Below are 18,404 nucleotides of genomic sequence, written 5' to 3'. Positions count from 1 at the left end.
CATCCCAGGGGACGGGGGCACCTGGCTATGGAAGCATCTGACCCCGTGGCGAAGCCAGAGACCCCCTTTCCTCCTCCCAGTCCCTTTGGCAGCGGGGCCACTGGGGCTGCCCTGGGCTTGTGGCTCCATCCGGAGATGGCGAGGATGCTCGCCCTTCCTCACCAGCTCCCTGCAGAGCATGGCTGGGGGGGGGCTGGCTCCCTCCCTCCCCATCCCCAGCACTCAGGAACTGGGTCTCAGCCCCTTCAGCCCAGTGCCTGCCCTGCTCACGAGGAGCCACATCCTCGCCACCTTCCCCTGAGCGCACCCGGGGGCCGTGCGGCAAATCTTTCTGCTGGCCCGTCCGCGCAGCCGGGGATGCAGAGGGGTGCGGAGGGTCCCTGGGGACCGGGGCAGGCAGCCCAGCGCTGCCCATCCTGGGTCTCATCCTGGCTGCAGCCCTGCGGAGCCCCCCTGCCTCCTGCTGAGCCCAGCTGGAGAAGGAGGCAGGGGCCAAACGCTTCCCCACCAACATCCCTGCCATCCCCAGGGCCGCCCTCCTAAAAGGCTGGGGCTGAGAGGGGGGTGAGGAGCCACTGGGGACATGAGATGGAGAAGGGACGTGGCCAGAGCTGGGCTGGGCAGGGACACTGGGGAAGCCAGCGCGGGCTGGCATGGCAGAAGCCCAACTGCCGCTTGCCAGCCGCTGGCATCGGCGGTTCCATGGTGGGCTGGGAAGGTCCTGCCCGTGGTCCTGCTGGGGCCAGGCTCTTGCCCCAGCCCTGAGCTGGGTGTGGGCACTCCGGACCCCGGATTTGTTGCCTTGTCCTTGTCCCTGGAGGTCCCCAGCAGCATCCCTGTGCTGGGCTGCCTGGAGCCAGCTCCCCCCTTCCCCTGCACCCCAGCAGCACAGCCTGCACTGCCGCCCACCCCACCACAGGGGCTCAGCCCCCCGTCATGTCGCTCTCAGGCTCCCAGTGGCTCAGGACAGGCTCTGTGGGTGCTTTTCGGTGTTGCTCCCTCCCTGGTGAGCATCCCTGTGCTCTGGGGCTCACCCTGGCTGCTGGGGTGGGGGGTGTCCCCAGCAGCACTGCTGGAGACACCCCTGGTTTGCCCATGGGCAGCCTAAAGTGGAAGGGAAGGGGGTTTTAGCACGTTTTGGAAGAAATACGTGGATGAAACATCGAGCATGAGGTTGCCGAACTGCCAGGCCCTGCAGCGTGGCCACCCTGCTCCCTGCAGCCATGCTGGACTTGCAACCTCCTCTGCATCCTGCGAGGAGCCGGGGACCGCGAGCAAGCTAGACCCATCGCTTCTCGCTGGCCAGTCCCGGGGGGGGGTTGGGGGGGGGGGGGAGCCTAGAGGGGCTATAGGGTCTCTGTAGGATGCGCTGGCTCCCTGGTGAACCTCTGTCTGCCAGCGCTGCTCCGCGTCCCGCCTCGCCCCTGCACTGATGCTGCTGCCGCCGGAGCAGCGTGTCCCTGCCGTGCTGTGGCCCTGCTTGGCACCTCTGTGTAGTGGCTTGTGAACAAGGGGCTGACTCGGTCACCCTCATAAATGCTGGTTCTGTGACGGCTCTGGTTGTTTGTGCGCTGCGTCCCCCTCCTCGCAAGAGTCCGCATGGGGAAGCTGCTCGCCCAGCCCGTGCTCATGAAAGCCCCCCGAAAGCTTGGGGAAAGGCAGAGCCCAATGCTGAGCAGTGCCGGGACAGGTTCGCTAAAGCTGCCGAGGGTTCCGAGCTGAACGGATGGGAGAACTTGTGACCCAGTGCAAATAATGGGAATTAAAGGGTGAGTCACTTGAGATAACCCACAGATACCCCCATCATCACTGCTGCCCATCACTAGGGGTGTTTCCTTCCCGTGATAACAAAGTCATTCTTTATTAAAAAATTATTCAACAGTTATCTGGGGAGGCAGATGATAGACTTAACTCTCCTTATCATCAGCTTTTAAACTCTGCTATAAATTCATTGTCACCAGGAAAAAGGTGAGTAGAAAGAACCAAAGTGATCAAAGGAGAAAGGGAGCCCAGCACAGGGCTGGGGAAGAGCAGTGAAAGTCCCAACAGAGCAGGACAGGCTGAGGTTCAAAACACTTTTCTGTTCGCTTTTGGAGGAAAGACGACAGAAGTCACATTGCCAAACACTCTCGGCTCTGGCCGGGGCCGGGCTCCCCCAGCGTGGGCGCTCGGTCAGCCTTTTAAACTGGCAAAGACCTAAGAGTTGTCCAATGAGCCTCGTGACCAACGATATTTAATCTGTTTTAAAACATTCATTTGTAAAAATGCAGAGAAATTACTGCTAGGTTGTGCCATAAAAAGCAAGAGGGGATAGGGGGTACCCCCCGGCACCGGCCGGGGAGAGGCAGGGAGTGACAGGGACGCAGCTGGCAGGGAATTAAAGGATTGAAACGTAATTAACGGCAGCCTGGGAGGGGAGCGTGCCCTCTCAAGAACACTTGTGGGGTTTTTTTCTAAATAGGATTACAAAATTGGTCGGTTCATCTGTGCCATACACCATCCTATTGCAGTAAAGTGCCCTGCGCAGGCGCAGAACACGGATTAATTGATTTTAAATTGTCTACTCATTAAGGCACACCAAAAAAAGGGGGGGAGGGGACACGACACTGTCAGCTCCCACCACGGGAGCCCTCCTGCAATGATTTGTTCCTGCAAGATTATATCAGCAGGAAAAAAAAAATTACCCAAACGGAACACTGTCAGCAGTGCTTTAAGATGGCAGCCGGTCATCGCAGGAGAAAAAGCAGCAGTTCCCCCATCGCAGGAGAAAAAGCAGCAATTCCCCCATCTGGACCCCCCCACCCCCTCCCGTACGCAGGATCCAGCCAGATTTAAAAGTGAACCACCCCCGCGCGCAGCTCACAAACCCCCGTTTCACAGAGCACGGGCAGACAGCAGCTTGCTGGCGTACCGTGGCTGACATAACACCGCTCTGCCATAGCAGTATCTTTCTCCAAATTAGGTTAAAAAAAAAAATAATAAAATAATCATATTTTCTGAGACTCATGGAAATGGACTAATCAGCCTAGCCGGGCTGCATGGAAATCAATCTAATTAAAATGCATCGGTGAAGTATGTAGGTCAGCGGTGTAACGGCCGGTGCTGGAGCTCCGGGAGCCTGGAAGGGCTTTAGGGGCCACGGGGCATGAGCGGCTCCAGCACACGTGGTCCCGGGCTGGGATAAGCGGGTTAACGTGATCCTCAGATGACAATCCCCCACTCAGCGTGGGAGCGGGCAGGGATGGCCGAGACTCAGCAGCGAGACTGCTGGACTGGGAGGACTGGTAGAGGAGCTACCGCTGGTTTTCCATGCCCTGGGAGGAGAGTTCCCACAAAGCGGGTGCACGGGGACAAGGAGAAATGGAAATTCAGAAGGGGAACAACACGGGATTTGTACTAGGGAGGAAATCGATGGTAGGGATGCTACCTGCCATCACTTAAATGACAGAGCCACTGAATCCGCCGGTGTCCCTCCTGCCCTGAAACGCAGCTCAGGGGGTGCACCCAGCCCAGCTCCAGAGGTGACGGTGATCTCGGAGGCTTCAGGAACCAGGCTCGCTGCCGTCACCCACACAGCCCCAGCCACCGAGCTGTGGGAGCTCCCGCAGGGACCACCAGGCTCTCGCAGGGCAAAGCGTGGGGTGGGCGGTGGGAGTTGCAGGTGCATCCCAACGCTGCTTCAGAGAGAGATGTTATGCTGAAATAAGCAGGCACTGACCCAGTTGCATACCTGAGCCCTGTCCACGCACGAGGCAGGAAAAGAGAAGCCTCCAGCGCTGGAAGGGGGTTGGCTGGCGTCCAGGAGAGAGCAGCTCAATGTCCTAATTAAATCTCTTCCCAGCCTTGTGTTTCTAAATTATCCCTCCTCCCCCCCACCCTCAGCTCTGAAAGCGGCACAGATGAGCCGCAGGGCTCGTTTAAGGCTGGCTGTAAGTAATCCTCTCATTATCCCCTGCCATCCTCCCCTCCTCCTGCAGACACAGCCAGAGGATGAGGTAAGCACCACGCTCCATCTCCAAGACGCCAGCAACGGTGTATCTGCTCCTTCCGCTGGCCGGCGAATGGCACAAACCCTGGGTCCTTTTGTCCCCTCGTCCCTCCGCACAGCACCGGCAGTCAGGCCGGCAGCTGGTGTGCTGAGCACAGGGGGACCCAAAGCATTACAGGAGCGGTCGCGCTCGTGTTCCTGAAGCGTTTCAGCAGGCTGCATCTCAGCAGTCCCTGCTACCAGGCTGCTCTGGGCCACGGCTCTTCCCCGTCTCGCCAGGCGGTGCAGACGTTCTCTAACGAGTTGTATAAGCGTATGCATGAACGACACTGTCCCATCTTAACAGCAGAGGCTTCTTTCCGACAGCAGACAGGCCGCTCTCCAACCACGCAGCCACAACAGGAGAATAAATCTTCACCACGTGCACAGGAGACAAGAAGCAACGGGCTTAAACTGTCATGAGGGAGATTCAGGCAAGAGGCTAGAAACACTGCCTCGCGGTGATGACAGCTTCACCCGAGAGGTTAGGAAACGTCCGTCAGATGCTGTCGGGACTGGGCTGCAGCGAGCTGCTCCTCCTCTGGAGCAAGGATAGCTGGTTTCTCGTGATCCCACCTGCCGGGGCTTACCTCGCTAGAGCAGAAGCACTGTAGGACAGCACCGAAGGCGGTGGGCCCTGATCCTCGCAGAGACAAGAGTCAAGGCACCTTTGTGCACGGCAGCACACTCAATATTGTAAAGGAGATAAAAGCGTTCACGAAAAAATTCTCTTCTGTGCTGGGGGAGAAGGTAGGAGTCATGTTGCAGGCTCCTCTGCCCCAGCCCTGCCTCCAAATGATGCTTATTCGTAGCCAAACCTTTCGTGATCACCTATGTAACTTACACCAGAAGAGTGTCACGTGGAATCAGGCAGCGAGCTTCCCTGGAGCATTAACGCTCATTTTCCAGAAATAGTCAGGCAGCTGGAGAAATCCCAGAACACTGCAGGGAAAACAAGCTGGCTGATACTTCCAAACGGTGAAGGGGTGCGAGGAAATTCAATTCCTCAAAAGGACACTGATCAAAATGAGAGCGGCTCAAGAATGAAGGGAAAAATATCATTAGTCGCAATGAATATGGGTTTGTGTAACCTTTGGGCTTTGGTGGGGACAGGAGCTTGGAAAGAGGCAGCTGTGCTGTTGTACTATAGAACCTTCCACAAAGCATCCAACTGCCACTTGGCAGTTTTGTAAAGAAACCAAAAAGGAACAACATTGAAATAACACTCAGACCAAAAAAAAAAAAAAATAAAAAGGCTCAGTACTGGAAATGACATTGTGAACAGGGACTCAGCAAATCTTCTGGTGAGTTATTCCCAGATTAGTTTAGTTCCCAACCTGAAAGAAAACACAACTGAGTGTGGAGAAAAGAGGAACAGCGATACCAGCAGGGGAGACTGCCAGGTGAACTGGGAATAACTGGTGTTTCAGTATAAGGGAAATACAGCTCTCAGTATAACACTCCACGTGTTAGTTCCTCATAACCTTTTGTAGCGGCTGGTAAAGCACAGCAAATCCCTAAAGCTTCACACACCAAACCTCCTGGTCCCCGCTTCTCCCTGCAACCCTGCGGCGGGACAAATCCTGCCCGGCCAGGCAGCAGGACAACGCTCAGTTTTCCACAGCCACCCCCCTCCCCCATCAAGCCCGCAGGACAACTGAACATTCAACATATATATCCCAGTTGTGTTACCCCATAAGACACCGTGGGCTCACCTGGTATTTTTAGGTTCCCCAATGGGATGTTGATAGATTTACTGAGCTTAAAAACACTCAGCTCTGACTCCAGAGACTAATGAATCAATACGTGTCAAGGCGGGGGCGAGTGGCTCCTCTCTAGTTACCCCAGGTGGTGAATAAGGACAGATTTGGTGTGTAAGAATTTTTTACCCACCTTACTTTTTAATAAGATTTTAATTTGCATCTCTTCTTTGGAGAGCATAGGAAAGGCTACGAGCAAAGGACATAAGAGAAACAGTGAATTGTGACGAAATATTTTAAAATTTAAGTACTTATACTGTTTTAAATCAAGCCCTGTAACAGCTTCTGTGTTTGAGACACAGATTTTTCATCTAGAGATCGAGGGGGTGTCAGGAGGGTTCTGAAACTTCTAGAAACAACCCAAATTTACAGACCTTACAACATGCAAGAGACCTCTCCAAATGGCATGAACAGACTGGTGTGAGTCCAAGGCACAGGCATTGTTTATTAGATATGTAACTGTAAAATAATTTGCACATTTATAGGACAGACTCCATTAGGTAAATCATAACTGCATGGAGTTATTTTCAAATAAAGAGGTTAAAACTCATCTTCTGCTGAGAACCAAGTGCAATTTCACTGGTAGGCACATTTATTAGGTAAATGAAATACAAAAGTGAGCAAGGGGATTATAATGTTTCCATTAGAGGGAAAAAAGCATAAGGCAAAACATAGGGTACCAGCCAGCTACTCTGGAAGGAGACTGGCAGAAGCCGTCTTGAATTTTGGTCCCTGCCTTCACAAGCTGTCTTCTCAGAGAGGTGTCACCACTGCCTTACAGGAGAACACTGCCTGGATGTCCCAAGACCTCTTCAGTTGGCATCTCAAAGAGGAAATCAAAACCAGCGCGCACTGCTGTGCCTGGGGACAGACCAGCCTTGCCTAGCTGGAGCCCCAGATAAAGCCAAGATTGCTGCAAGTGCTTTATCAACGAGGTCTGCCAACCTTCAGGGAATGAAAGGCAATTATTTGTGTACAGCCACAACTAGGTTAAGGCAGCACTGCAACACCGCTGGGATTTGCTGCCCTCTGACTGTGGGGCAGAGCTGCCTGCGCCTCCAGCCCAAGCCAGGCAGCCAGAGCTGTTTGTGTCTCCGTCCTTGGTCCCTCTCCCAAACTGCAAGAAACTGCTGCAAGAAACCACTTCTTCACAGAAACCAGGAGAGGGAGAGTTAAGCCAGGCTGATTAGAGCACTGACAGGATTCCTGCCCAGTGCTCCTCAGGGAGCTCGCACCTCCCCCCCTCCCTGAATCACAATGCCCAAGTGTCCCAGAGAGTGTAGCAAGGATCCACTGGATTATACTGGGATCACAGAAAGCATCCCAGGGAGGGGAAACAAGTTACAGCCCACTGTAACTGTGCTGTTGTCATTGCTGAGCTACTACTGAGTGCCTGCCCGATTTCCAGGCGACTTGCAGCATCCATCCTACGTAACACTGATAAAAGCAGGAGCATACATCGAGAAATTCATGCCAGTCATGACCCAGGACAGGGGATCTACTCTGGAATGCATGGGTTCCACGTAAAGTTAAGGAACGGCTGTAGGAAGGAGCTGAAAATGAGTCGCCAGTGCATCTGACAGTCAATTCAGCAAAGGCAATCCCGGCTGTGTAAGAAGAGAACAAGCCTAACACAGAAAGCATTTGTTCACAGCACATCTCTGCATAGAACTTTGCTTCTGACATAATAAGCGCTCTCTCAGGCTGCAGAGACCCCACTGCAGTGGGCTATGGATCCAAGCAGCAGCTAAGGCACATGATGTTCCACCAGACAAATGTCCCTAAACACAAAGATGATGATTAAAAAGGAGCCCCCTCGACCCTTATCCATGAGGACGCTCTTGTGTGCTGGAAGATACTCAGAGCTGGTCATAGCAGAAATCTTAAAGTGAAAAGACAGAAAAACATGCAAGTGTCAGCAACGATGAAGTAGCCGGTATCTGCACAGCTCCTGCTTAGCACTGCCCTGGCAAGTCCTTGTGTCGTGGGCTTGGTGAGTGGTACTGGGGCGTTAGGCAGAGGTGCCGAAGGAGGAGCCCCAAAAAGACTCGTGTTAAGCCACCGCGTTCTGGGAATTACCCACTACTTTGGGCTGAGTGCAAAGCTCAACCTTCAACTGGCTTTTCCTCTGCAACTTCGTGTTTCCACCATGTCTGAGAAGAAGATTTGGGTAAAGTATTTTCACAGCATCACACAGGTCTGCAAGCTCTTTGTTCACAGGGATGTCCTAGAGGGCAAAATCACTACAGGTAAGTAAGCGTATGGTATGATTTATCATCCCTCAGAAAATAGATATTGCAGCATATTCTGTGCTCTCTCATCCCAAACACAAAATTATGACACAAGGTTGTGAGATCCAGGGCTGTTAGCCAACACCACCACATTACGGGTAGGTATGAGAGTCAACAGGCAGCAGCATCCTTCTACCAGGGCAAGAAGCAAAAGAGCTATAGTGATGGTGAAGCAGCACAAAAATCAAAGGAAGATACGGGGTTTCACACAAGTTCCTCACTGCGCTGCCAGAAGACAGTGAGCTGAAGTGGATAAAGGTGGAAAACACCCTGTCAAAAACAAGCAAACAAACAAAGACCTGGAGAGAAAGTCAGGACGATGCCAGGACGCATAGTAAGCCCAGAAGAACGGTCTACAGGAAGAGGAGTTATAACAGCTGGAAAGGAGGAGGTACAAGTGACAGCCACTGAATGACAGAGGAAGGTTCAACATTTCAGGGACCATCAGCTCTCTCTTTAAGGCAGATGTCTGGATTGTTCACAGCAAAGGGTCACAAAGAACAAGATCCACCCAATTAAATGCTGGTGACTGCAAGGCAACTGTTTCTTCTGAGCTCAACATCACGGTCTCATTATGTAGCCCACAGTGATACAGTCAATACAGAGCTAAGGTGCAAGTCTCCCCATCCTAAAGCAGACTTCTACACTTTGGTGTGTTAATTTTGCCTTAAATACCATTGATTAAACCTCAATCTTCTATGAACAGATCTTGCATAATCATCTCAGACATAGTCACCAACATTGTATATGAGCTAGGCAAATCCCTCCTCAATGAACAACCGAGTAACTCTCTTCTCATTTTAGAAATTAAACATAATCGCTAGCTAATGGATCCTAAGGGCATTAGGTGGCTACCAGTCTGAGACAGAGCCTCTGTTTCAGAAGTGATGCTCTTTGGTAGGGCCTTGTGCTGAGACCTACCTGGTGACAGAGGGCTGCCTTCTCAGATCTGGCACTGTTCACAAATGGGGTAGGCGTTCAAATGGAAGTTCTTGTCCCATGTAAGGGCCATTCAGCTTCACAAGAAATGGGACAGGAATCCTTTCAAAATTATTTGCATTGTCAGAGCAGAGAGCTCAAGATTCCCAAGGAACTTCTGAATTCACAGGCAGCCAGATTCCTGCCAGTGCCCAGCATCTTTGCACTGAGGGCTCAGCCCTGCTTCTTCCATACCTTGGCCTGAGCCAAGTTCAGCGCATTCACGCACCTTGGTGCTGCTGCAAACACACCAAGTGGGGCCTGGGCACGTACAGACATGTCCATCTTTTCAAGTAGAGGGCCCACGATCACGGGAATGGAGCACCCCTCTTATGAGGAAAGGCTGAGAGCCCTGGAGCTGTTGAGCATGGAGAAGGCTGAGAGGGGTTCTCATCAATGCTTATCAATATCTAAAGGGTGGGTGGCAAGACGATGGGGCCAGACTCTTTTCAGTGGTGCCCAACGACAGGACAAGGGGCAACAGGCACAAACTGGAACACAGAAAATTCCATCCTAACGTGAGGAAAAAATTCTTTACTCTGAGGGTGGCAGAGCACTGGCACAGGCTGCCCAGAGAGGCTGTGGAGTCTCCTGCTCTGGAGAGATTCCAAACTTACCTGGAGGCGTTTGTGTCCAACCTGCTCTGGGTGACCCTGCTTTGGCAGGGGGTTCAGAGTAGATGATCTCCGAAGGTCCCTTCCAATCCTTGCCAGTCTGGGATTCTGTAACTCCCTCCATATACAGTCCTCATCATGCAGCAACAATGCCAGAGCCAGAATCCCTCCGGCAGCCCTTTGTTATTCATACACCACACATTCAACCTCTTCCCTCCCTTCCCTCTTCTTTCCACTGTAATACTTACTGGCAAGTCCAGGATCTCTATGCCAGTGCCAGAATTTGCCTGTAGTGCTTTGAGGACCCCACAGCAGCCTTCACTCTGCATGGGATTTCTGGTCATCTGCAGTCAGTAAAGAAATAGCAGGAGGATATATGACCGTTTTTTTGTTTTCGTGTGTGATCCTTGACAGTATTAGTGGCCCGCAGTGGGTGAGATACCAGTGGGGTTTACTTCAAGTGCCAGTAACAGTGGGCCAAGGGCTCTCAAGCAGACATCCCAGTGCCGCTCGCCGTGCCGAGCTGGAGACTACTGCTGCAGAAACAGGACACTATCCATGCTGCAAGACACAGCAGGACAGGCTGCAGTTCACACAGTGGCAAGCTCATAGAAATCTCTGTCCACCAAGGAAATTGCTGGATACAAGCCCTCTGTCCTAACGAGGGCACACCGCAACCAGGGAAGCACAGGAAGAGACAGGCTGGGGCAAGCAGCTTCATGAGATTTGTTCTACAGGGTTACAATCCAAGACATATATATGCATCAGTGATATTTAAAGATGCATAAGAGGCTCCAATACCTTCCTAGGAAAGTTACTCACGTTAAGCCTTTTCAGAGTCTTGTTTTCTTTCAGGCCAGCTGCAATGTTCAGAGCTCCTTCCACTGAAATACGGTTGTTTCTAAAAACAGATAAAAGGCAAGCTTCAGACACCGAGCTGCAAGTTTTCCACATCGCTCAGGCAAAGGATATGCAACCTTCTGCTTCATGACAACATGTTACATCAGAGGGAATTTAGGGCAGCTACCTCTACAACTACCTGAAAGGAGGCTGTAGTGAAGTGGGGGTCAGTCTCTTCTCCCAAGTAACAGGCGATAGGACAAGAAGAAATGGCCTCAAATTGCTCCAGGGGAGGTTTAGGATGGATATTAGGAAAAATTTCTTCACAGAAAGGGTTATCAAACATTGGCACAGGCTGCCCAGGGAAGTGGTGGAATCACCATCCCTGGAGGAATTTCAAAGCCGGGTAGATGTGGTGCTGAGGGACATGGTTTAGTGGTGGTTTGGCGGTGTTAGGTTGATGGTTGGACTCAATCTTAAAGGTCCCTTCCAACCTAGACGATTCTATGATTCTATGATTCTAACGAACAATTGTATTTGGGAGGTTGGAAGTGGTGAGGAGTTGCCAACTCCCACAGGGTGATAGAGGCGAGGCTGACACAGCTCCATGCCCCAGTAGAGAGGCTGAGTGGGTATTCCTAATAGGCACGGACACTAATGTGTGCAACACGTGCACACGGCCAGCCACACAGATCAGCACAGACTGAAACACTCAACATTCATACCTCATCCTTTTCTTTTTCCATACTTGTTACTCCCCAGAGCACCTGGATCCCTTCCCTCGCCCTTGGTTCCTCCCCTAAACAGCCCCTAACAGGCCTTGTGCAACTTCCCAAATGCTCTTCCCCCACATCTCATAACACATCCCACAGGGCCTCACCAGCGACCTCAAGTTTAAGTGGAGGAACTGGGATTTGGGATGAGACCAGCAGCGCTACTGTTTTGCAGCGTGCCTTCTGCCTTGCGCACCTACCGCTCTCTGCAGGTAGGAGATCCAGATGGCTGCCATGGGCTTTGCCCACCACTGCAAAAGGGGAGAAAACGTGCAGCGAGACCCGAGTCTGACTCACCTAATGTTGAGCTCTTCCAGCACGTTGTTGGCTTTAAGAGCCTCCCCCAAGGCAGCTGCTCCACTGTTGCCAAAGCCATTGTAGGAAACATCCAGCACTTTGAGGAATATGTTTGCCTGTGATATGACATAAACACACAACTGAAAATCTCCCTGTCAGTTGATACAACCTTGAACAAAGACCCTTTCGATGCATTACTGTCCCTTCTACTGTCCAAAAAGCAGTTGGATGCTTGCTGCACTAATGCTAGGATGGCACATGCAATTTGCATTGTACAAGAGGTGAATTTAAATTACTGGAGTGGCCCCTTTCAGCCCATGAGGTTGGAAGACCTATTTCTTATTTTAATGAGAAACTATTTTCTTTTAGTACAGTAATAACTGTATATGGAATACAAAACAATTTCTCTATTGATTTATGAATCAGAAGTGAAATGAAACAATTCAGAACATCCATTATAGCAATTTTGACTCTAAAAAGGGAAAGAGCTAGAAATAGAGAAATGAAAACGTATGCAATGTGTCAATAGACACCGGATGATTTTACTGTCTCAGTTCCAAGGTCTGTATCATCCCAGATCATAGATGGCTGTTGGACAGGCAAGGGCACGAGGCAAATAGCACATCATGGCATTCACGCTCATTTAAACAGATAAAGCTTCACGTGAGTTCTCAGAATTTAAAATCAGGAGTGAAAACATTTCCTACCCCCAAGCCTTTGACCAAGGCAGCTGCCCCTTGGCTATGGAAACGGTTCCAGCTGATTTTAAGTTCCTTTAATCCAATGTTTTCTGCTATTGCCGTCCCAAGAATTTCACCTAAGAAAAAATACATGAAGCCAAACAGTTTAAGAGTTAAAAGGGTTAAGCTTAAGAGTTAAAAGGAGGCTTGGGTTAGTTTAGGTATTTCTTTGCAAGGGTCTGTACTACCTCTAGGTAGGCAATTAAAACTCCAACAGATCATTTTCTTTTAAACCTCATTTACCAGAAGCTGCCAGACAACAAAGCATATGTGTTCTCTGACCGCAGGTTCCAAATGTAGTGAAGAGGGAGAGAAAATCCAATCACCCTATCACAAAGCCAGGGTCTGCTGCTCATACGGGGAGATCTGAGTGCGCCGGCGCATTCTCCAGCCGGATGCAAGTCTGACAGCTGACACCAAGCAGCCAGGTAGCTTCCCACAGCCTCTCCCCTTCCCAGCTCTGGCCTCCAGCCAACAGAAGCCTGCTGGTCTGTTCTGCTGGCAGAGAAGCCAGCTCTGCTCTCTCCTTAACCCCTTCCAGAGCTCCTGTGCCATTAGAAAACCTGAATGGGTTTCCTCTGCAAGCTTCCGATGGGGCAGGAAAGAAATGAGGTTGTCAACCAGCATAGAAGAGGAAGCCATCACCATGCCTGAAGACCAGAAGACTGGGGAGGCTGTAAAAGCAGCAGAAAGTGAGCAGGATAGGGGTGGAGAGAAAAGCAGCCATTGCAGCCTTCAAAACTGAAAACAAGGAAAAAAGCAGAACTGCTCTGGGAAGGAACCAAGTGAATGGCTGGTGTGTTCTTGGTGGCCAGAAGAGATGAGGATTATGGTGGTTTCATCTTTGGTGAACCAGAGAAGCCCACTGAAGACATGGAGGATCTTCAAGGAGGAGGCTATAGCAGGTGAGATGTGTGATGATTAAAGGTTGTAAAGGGGTGGACGAGAGAAGATGGTGGATTTTTCATGAAAGACACAACTAGGGGAGAATGCGGATCTGACAGACAGCATGGGATGCAGCATGGGAGAGGAAAAATTCAGTATCTCCCTTTTTGAGTGTGTACCCATCACAGACAGTGTTGGAAGTAGAGGGATTTGGATCACAGCTGTAGGGTGAGACCAGGAGTAGGGAGATTTGTGAATCTTCAGCATGGAGATAGTAGCAGAACACATGGCTGGGGTTGCTCAAGGACAGACATAGATGGAGAAGATGAAGCATGTGCCAGTAAGGTGCAAAAAGCAGATGAGCATAAAGGTTGAAAAGTCAGGGATTAGCAATGACATAATGAGGAGTGTTCTGCAGAAGTAGATAGTCAGGAAGAAAGGATGGCGGAGTTTAGCCCAGCACAAGTGTGCCTGGTGAAACCAATACAGGCTAAGGCCCAGAGAGTAATAACTAGGTTTCATCGCATCACAGAGCATCACAGGAGCACTGTGAATGCAATGATGTAATGATTAAACAAGAGCGTGCTTAAAAATCAAGAGTCAAAGAAAAAACAATGTGCATTAACAAGGTCGAGTCCAACAAGGACATGGAAACGACATAGCCAAAGTTATTAGCAGAGGAAGCCTGAAGACCACAAGCTATCAAGAGCGGCAAAGTGTCAGGGAAGCACAACTGCCTGCTCGTTCCACTCTCACACTCTCCCCTTAGCACCTGCAGCCACCTCTCGGTGACAGGGAGCTAGGCCAAAGGACTGCTTACAAACTCTGTTCTGCTGGTTTTTTTCTGCTCTTATTAAGCATTTTGCACACCTGTGAAAGCTGAAATAATGATTGAGAAAAAAAGCAAATGCTAGTTCAGTGAAAGGAAAGCCATCAGAACTTGGGAACTAGGAAGAACAGGGGAAGGAAAAAAAGAAGACGTGAAGCTTGCAACGCCGTAAGAAAAGGCAGAGAATGAAGATGAACTAATGGTGATAGCTTGACACTGGTTTTGCCTACACAGAGCCAAAAATACTTTTCAGGAAACTGAAAATATTAACCACCCCTCCTCTCCAAAAGTCTGAGGCAGTCAAGCAACTCATTAAGCTGCATTGCTAACTGCCGCAGCACCCCTCTCTGTGCAAGGTGCAGGGACAGCACTTTACCTGCTTTGTCACCAAACATGTTGTAACTCAGATCCAGAATTTCCACTTTGCTGTTTGCTGTGATGGCATCTGCTAAATACTTTGCTGCCTGATCATCAAATTCATTTCCTGAGAGCTGGAGGGACACAATTGTAGTATTTTCTAGAAGCATAGCAGAAAAGGCCTTAGCTCCTTCAACACCTAATTTGTTATCAGATAAATCAACAGCTGGGGAAAGAAAAAACATTATCAGATCATCAAATCATATCATATCAGCACCTGACCTCTACACTGCAATAGCAGAAGTACTGCCAGACTTGGAAAATAAGAATGATAAACCTGGTCTAACAGAGTATTTTAGTAGGAACAACAGAACTTATTTTTTTTAATTCACAACCTGTCCCCAAGATAGGCTTATTCACATTTTGCCACATGAATACGGGACATGAGACAAAAGTGCTCCTTGTACATCTGTGCTTCCCACTCCAGGCACAACCTACACTCAGCTAAGTTACACCAGATTTCTTGGTTCCTCGTCATGGCTTGAAAAAAAGTGTAGGCAGGGAGAGACAACAAAGCTAAATATAAAACAGGAATGGATGTGAAGGCAGACACTGAGACCCAAACACGAAAGTATGAAACTTCTCTGCACACCTACATACAGAATGAATTTTCCTAGCACAGAAGTAACAGAACCCTAAACCTCTAATACCGAATCCAACCACTAGAGAACAAAAATCAGGAAAATCCCATGTTAACGGGGGTTTCACAAGACTGAACCTGCCCCCTTGATCCATGCTGACTTCCCAACAATGCCTACGGGTTGCCTGAGTTATACAAGTTGCATTCTCAGCTGTCTAAACTAACCTCGTTCTTTCTGGATAGAATATATCTTCAGTGCAGCAACCAGCGTGACTTACAGCAAAGTTCTGGCTGTATCCTAGCAGAGGCCTGTAGATTCAGACCCTGGAACAGGAGGTTAGTGCAAGTGCTGGAAAATGCGACACAGAGACACGACAGGGGTTCCACGCAGAGCCATCCTGGGTCTCTGCTCTGCACTCTTCACATAGAAGCAGAGGACAGGGACTCCTATACCGTCTCTGCACATAACAACCTCAGGTTTGGCGGGGCTTGTTAGTGCTTCTGGGTACGTGCTGGCACAACTAGCTGTATCCCACCAAACTGCCTTCGCTGCATCTCAGCTCTGCAGGGCCAGCGCAGGACCCTGCCACGTGTAACCCACAACCCAGACAAACTGTCCATGTATAACTGGGAGTTCCTACTTAAATTACAAAAATGTGGGAACGTTGACCCTGGAAAAGAAGGGACTAAAACCACGATCTCTGGACACGACACTGCCTGACTGAGACTTAAGTTCAGGAAGAGCTGCTCTGCTTCTGCTCCCTCTATCTGTAGTATCTGTAGTCTAATACTACAGAGGTATTAGACATGTGAAATGTCTCTGGGAAGAGCAGACGTGTGCCGCTGCTTGAACAGAGGCTTGCAGGTTCACTCTAGATGGGCTTCTCTTCCACCTATCCCTGCCTAGAAGCCCTGTGTTCTTTGATGCCAATTGTGCAAATTCAACTTACAAAGCCTTAACCATTATTAACCACATCTTCTCAATAGTCTAAGTTTCAGGTGGATGTTTCTGATGCACAGTCAAAGCAGAAAGTCACCTTCTCCTGGCTTTCCAGCAGCTTCATGGGAATAACAGGACTGGGCTGACTCCAGCTAGTGGCATCCTAACTTCACAAAAGTAAATGCTATTTAGGTGGAGAAAGGTGACAAAGCAACACAGTTTTAAACACTCACCATTCAAAGAGCACCCCAGTTCTGGTACCCTTTTCACACACACAGAGTCACTATGACAGCAGGACTGGTGAAATCCACAAAGTCAGCACAATTTCCTCCTCTGTCTACCAGAGAACAGCAGACAAGAGAATACAAACCTGAAATGTAGCAGTTTTCTTTCAGCATCTCTGCAACTGCAGCTGCCCCTTCTCCCTGCAGCCAGTTGTCACTGAGGTCTAATGTGAAGATAGAGGTATCGACCATCAAGGAAAGAGCTAAAGCCTTGGCACCCTGCAAAAACAAACAAAAAAACCAAAACAAAACAGGTCATTTACAGTTTCACTGGGTTCACAAAGCTCTTGTGAATGTTTCTGTTTCAGCTCCCCTTAGTCTGGCAGGGCGCAAGGGGATTTCCCAAAGCCATCAGCAGAATCGTGCAAAAAGATTCCCCTTCCAAAATCACTTAAAGCTAGGCTGGAAAAGCAAACACTGAACGCTGTTTAAGATATTTCATTTCACTTATGTTATTAAGGAATTAACTTCTCCTTCCATAAAAATGATGAAAAATACTTCTGCTGCCAGTATTCATGACACAGAGAAAAAGGAAAAGGTTCTGGCCCACTGTGCCTGATGATGTACCCCTCTGGACATCACACCTACCTGGCAGTCGGTGAGCACAGCCATAGCAAGCGCCCCTTTAGTTTACTTACAGTTGCTCTGAATCCTGACCCCGACATTTAAGAAGCCTCTAACGCGCCAGTATCCTGATCTCTGGCTGTAGGAATTCTTAATTTCAAAAATATTTACAATTAAACACAAGTATGGCAATGACCTTGTGATTACTCAACAGATACTGCAAACTCAAATTATTTTCTCCAGCCTTGGATATCAAACACAGGAAAATGGACTGGAAGGGACCTGAGAGAACTATTCCAGAAAAAATAAACTTAACAGAACAAAAAGGCTTATCACCAAAAATTAGTAGAAAAGACTGCACCCTTTTCATGGTCCAAACTACACATTTCCAAAATGCCATGCCCCATGAAAACAGCTTTCTTGGGTGGGACTACCTGACATGAACCAATGTGTGAATGTACAAAAGGTTTATAATTTCTTCCTAAAAATATTAAGAAATGTGCCCCAGGGGAGACAGCACACTCTCAGGAAAAATTCTCAACCCAAGGGGGAAGAGAGGTAATGACCCACCTGCATGTCCCATCCTCCCACCTCCCACCCCATGTCTGGGGAAGGATGTGATTCACCTTCCTGAGACCTGCAAAACAACCTGCTGCCAAATCCCCACCCCTCACTGAGCACCAAACCTCGTGCGGCATAACGCTGGACCCTCACTGGGATCTGAATCGCCAGTGACAGGCAGAAAAGGGTCCTCGACATGTTCTTGACATAAAAGTTGGGTTGCTCTGACACCCAAAGGAATTACAACAACATTTTCGTTAGTGGGAAAGACAAAACCGACAGTCCCTAGGCTGGGGTGTTTGCACCGGTTGCTGGTTCTGGTGAGGGACCACCGCTAAGCGTGACAGCAGGGTGACGGAGGGGATGGCCCCTGCTAGGTGACGGGGTTTGCAGCCCCTCAGATGCCCCAGAGCTCTGGGGTGGGTGTCCCTCACACGGGGCGATGGTGGTGGCGTCCCTCACCCGCGGGCCCAGGCCACGGTGCCGCAGGCTGAGCGCGGGGCCCGGCCTGTGCCGCAGGAGGCCGGAGACCGGGGTCACGCCGCAGGCCCGGCACGCAGCCAGGTACCGGCTCTCTCCCGCGGGGCCGCCAGCGTCTTCCTCGCCTGCGGGGAAAGAGCGTTGGGGAGGGTTTCACCGAGTGCTCCCGCGAAGCCCCAGCGCCCGCCGCCTTGTTGCTGTTCCTCCACCGCCACCGCGGGGACGCGGCCTAGGCCGGCCCGCCACCCCCCGGGCCCAGGCGGGCCGAACCCGGCGTTCCTCTGCACCCACCCCGGGGGACACCACCCGCGGATGCCGGGCCGGACCCAACCCCAGCCGGCGGGGCCACCTCACGCCGCACCCGAGCTCCCTCCATCCGCGCCGCTCCCGCCGCCCTCCGCCACCATCTCCGGCCCGGGCCCGCCGCGCTGCTGCCATGGCGACGGGGCGGGGGGGGGGCACGAAGGGGGGGGGGGGGGGCAGGGGGGACGTGGCTTGACAACGGAGGGGCGGGGCGGGGCGGGGCGGGTGGGGGCGTGGCTTG

At 50.7% G+C, this 18,404-nt stretch overlaps 1 protein-coding gene across 1 annotated transcript; it reads right to left on the bottom strand.

The window, feature by feature from the left end:
• Positions 1–7,474: 7,474 nt before the first annotated feature.
• On the bottom strand, positions 7,475–18,267 carry LRRC74B (leucine rich repeat containing 74B; the record flags this gene model as incomplete). Its single annotated transcript, XM_082491900.1, has 9 exons — positions 7,475–8,014; positions 9,919–10,014; positions 10,493–10,571; positions 11,581–11,696; positions 12,288–12,397; positions 14,411–14,617; positions 16,342–16,474; positions 17,843–17,985; positions 18,222–18,267. 9 exons carry the CDS (start codon positions 18,265–18,267, stop codon positions 7,841–7,843), a joined length of 1,104 nt encoding a protein of 367 aa, XP_082348026.1. The 3' UTR covers positions 7,475–7,840.
• Positions 18,268–18,404: the final 137 nt, after the last annotated feature.

The sequence above is a fragment of the Vanellus vanellus genome (genome assembly GCF_965231255.1).
Source record: "Vanellus vanellus genome assembly, chromosome: 16".
Taxonomy (NCBI): Eukaryota; Metazoa; Chordata; class Aves; order Charadriiformes; family Charadriidae; genus Vanellus; species Vanellus vanellus.
The sequence above is the reverse complement of the archived record's forward strand: the minus strand, read 5'-3'. Positions and strand labels throughout refer to the sequence as shown.